The 3,710-nt window shown below is 34.2% G+C and overlaps 1 protein-coding gene across 1 annotated transcript in view; it reads left to right on the forward strand.

Moving 5' to 3' along the window:
- Window positions 1-3,710, forward strand: part of LOC107092774 (kelch domain-containing protein 1-like) — a 12,296-nt gene that overhangs the window by 2,083 nt on the left and 6,503 nt on the right. The window contains exons 2-3 of the mRNA XM_015387429.1: window positions 1,553-1,623; window positions 1,874-1,991. Of these exons, the coding sequence (XP_015242915.1) occupies window positions 1,553-1,623; window positions 1,874-1,991 (189 nt within the window). The remainder of the gene's footprint in view (window positions 1-1,552; window positions 1,624-1,873; window positions 1,992-3,710) is intronic.

Raw genomic sequence — 3,710 nt, forward strand, 5'->3', positions numbered from 1 at the left:
GAAGGCTAATCATGTTTTGGGTGTACTATTCCTTTAAGGTACAGAAATGTGTCCCAAACTCCTTTCATACAGTTACTGTATTGCATATTTTTGATTAATCTCCTCTCAAACACACCTGAAACCAATAAAAGGCTCATTACTAGTCCCTTTGAAGTGCTGAATATGATTCTGAGGGATTTCAAACTTTTTAAAAATGAGTTTTTAAACGGCACATCTCAGTTTAAAGCCTTGTTTAAGTTAAGACTCTTTCTACTTTCTACTTGTTTTACCTGAACATTCTCTTATATTATTTTATTGTCATGTATGTAGTCTAATAATACAGAAATATGGGTTGTTCTAAAGTAAACTTTGAGATAATTAGATAAATGACAAGATACAAATGTAATTTGTAGTGTTAAAGTTTCCTGCAATCATTTACAGAATATTTTTGGGATGAGAATAAAAAAGTAAAGGTTTAATTGAGTTAAAACTCACCAAATAATGTTGTAAATTGGTTGTCAACATCGTGATTAATGTGAATATTAAAGGTTATTGTTGTGCCAAGACTTTCAAAAGATTTGCAAGTAAAAATACGAGTTTTAAGAGTTTTTGAAATAAAATCAAAGGAACTTCAAACTATGTAGATATTGTTTTCATTTTAAAGCTACAGATGGTTTCATTGTGTTGAAAGATTAAATTCTCTAAAAACTAATACTCTGTATTTACACTGCAAGTATTGAAAAGTGTACACCCATAATCACAATGTTTCTGACTCAATTTCTTAAGATGTTGAAATCACTGAATGTTCTGTTTTTGTGCAGATAGAATAAATATATGTACTTGGTTGTTGTTGTTTTTTTTAAGCTGATGGGTATAAATCTGTAAGGGTGTATTTTCTTCCCATTTTAGTGATTTTTTTTAAATGGAGAGATTTGGATTACATTCCTCTTCAAATTAAGACTCATAAAGAAATTCTGAAATAAAAAATTATCTTCCAAGAGGCTCTGGAACCAGGCTACATATCTACTTAAAAACATGAAAGAATTTCAGCATTAGAATCTGGATTATCCTCGATTCAATGAAATGTTTTTTTTCTCGGTTTAAAACATCGTTTGAGATGTTATGAATTTTGAGTGGACAGTGCAGCTAGTTGCATGATGACGTCAGACAAGGCACTTCAGAAAAAATGTCAGCCATGACTCTTGTTGACATAATTGTTTGCAAGTTGAATACAGAAGTTTTTCACCTCGACCTGACTTTTTTTTTAGTGCTCCCCCATGACTAATGAAATTTTCCCTGGTGTTTTTCCAGACAATGCAGATTATTGTCAATTAGTTTTCGCTGCATGACGGCTCCGTTTCAGCCTCCTCAACCATATTTAATCTGTATAAACAAAAAGGGAAAAACAAGGCATATCTTGCGCATAAGAACATGTTTCAATGTGAAAACATCCTTGAAACTGTATCCAAACAGCTGCACACTAAGATCTTGCATCATTTGTGACCTTTTAGAGAAGATAAAGGGAATATAAAGGTCTGCCTGATTGGATTTTCTTAGCTTTGTTTCCTTTCAGGTAGTTGCTGGACAGGATGTCATGCTGCCCAGTGATGAGATATGGCTCTGTGACTTGGACAGCGGGAAGTGGTGAGATATAAGGCCCTTCATCTGCCAACATGAAAGCTGTGTCACCTTGACCTTCGACTTAGGAATGCAAACTGGAAATGTTTTTTTTATTTAGAAAAATTACAGATTCAATGAGTTTGTTACAGAATCAGTAAAAAAAAAAAAGTTTCCCTTAAAGTTAAAAAAAGAAAATACAATTTGTTTTGTTAAACATGTAACCAGCTCTTGGTAATGATAACGTTCAATTTTCTTTTCCTTTTGGTAAAAACAGGGAGTGTAAGGAGATCACGGGAGAGAGTCCTTCAGACTTATTTGGTTTCTGTGGCTCCAATATTAACAGCACACTGTACATCTTTGGAGGATGTACCCCTGACGGATACTCAAACCAGGTGAGACCTTCATAGGAAGGAAGAAGGGAGAGGCTGTGAATGTTTGCATGAATGGTCCAGATTGTCTGTTTGCCTGTTGCCCTGCGATGGACTGGTAACCTGTCAGGGATGTACCCCTCCTCTCGCCCTTAGACAGCTGGACAGCTGGCACCAGCACCCCATGACCCCAGTAGGGATGAAGTGTGACAGAAAATAAATGGATGGATGGATGGATGATGGATGGATGGATGGATAGAATGTGGAAGAGAAAAGAAGTCCAACTATAGAACAAAGCTCTGAATTTTTCATAGATTCAAAGAAAAACACAAACTTCTTTTTTTTTTTTTTTATGGAGAAGGCTAACAAATGGATCCATAATTCAGAGTTTGTAGTTCTGTTATGTTTCCTAGTAGTTCATTAATTTTGCACTCTAAGTTGGAAGTTTTTGGCATGTCTTTTTAGTCCCTCTAAATAAATATGTCTAACCTTTTTTATAATTTGTCTTTTATTCAAAATCAGCCAGACTTTTATAGTATTTTGTTTCTCACTATTTTCCTTCGACATTATAATGTTGCACCATTTTTTGCTTTTATTTCCTAGCAGATCTCATTAAAATACTCTAAGGCTATCTGGTTGTATGGAGACAGAAATGTGAGAGCTTAAGAGATTGTGAATGCTTAGCATTGGTGGTGCTCTGGTTATCTTTAGATTTTCAACATGCATGTCCTTTCTTTCCTACATCTGTAGGAATATTTGGAGTTTTTATGTTCCCTCTATTGGAGACTGATACAATGTGGTTTCTTGTTTTCTTCCGAGCCATTATAGATATAACTTATCTGTTTATCTGGAACTTGCTGTATGGAGCGGCGCCATATTGCTGTGCTGTTTTGATGGAACAATGATAACCGACAATTAGTCAGTCTGTGCTTTAAAGCTCCAGGAATTGTTGTTCTTCTCATGCAACAAGTTTGAAGATTATCTGCATATTTATTTATTTATTTTTATTCAGGCTGTTATGATTTATATAAGTTTTGTAGAAAATGGATTACCTTTTTCCTGGTTTTGTGTATTTTTTTTTTAAGGAGAAAAGGAGAATCTCTGCTCCTTTACAAACTGAAGTGGGACGTGCAGTTGACTTTGAAAATACAGAATTATATTTAATCCTGAGTTTTAAAAATATGGACTTTGAACAGTAGAGTTATTTATCACTAAAGCTTTGAAAAGGGTCAATTGAGGTCGTCTCTGGTTAAGGATGGCATCCTCTATACCTTGAGGAATTCGTTAATTTTACTTTAGCTGCAGTTTTAGACTTCAAAATCTGAGAGGATTTTTTTCTTTTCTGTAGGTTATCAACCTTTTCTTTTAGAATATTTGTTTTTCTTTCACTCAACTTTCCAAGTTTTGTGTATTTTTTTTTTTTAAGTTCTGTGCCTTTGGTTTAGAAATGTGGTTATTCTCAAACCATTCTTTCTGGACATTTGAGATTAAGAATCATTTCAAAGGAGAACTGTAGTTTTTATATATATAAAAGAAAAAGGCCAGATGGTTCTCGTGTTAATGTCTCTAAATTGATGATAATAATAGCCTTTTTTTTTTTTTTTTACTCAAACAACTAAGCTGTTTCTAATAGGGATGCACAATATAATCGGCCCCCTATCGGTATCGGCCTTAAAACTGAATATCGGACATCGGAAACCCCACCGATATTTAACCCGATATTTGATCAGCTTCTGAGTTTCT

The sequence above is a fragment of the Cyprinodon variegatus genome, unplaced genomic scaffold (genome assembly GCF_000732505.1).
Source record: "Cyprinodon variegatus isolate N-32 unplaced genomic scaffold, C_variegatus-1.0 Scaffold18, whole genome shotgun sequence".
Classification (NCBI taxonomy): domain Eukaryota; kingdom Metazoa; phylum Chordata; class Actinopteri; order Cyprinodontiformes; family Cyprinodontidae; genus Cyprinodon; species Cyprinodon variegatus.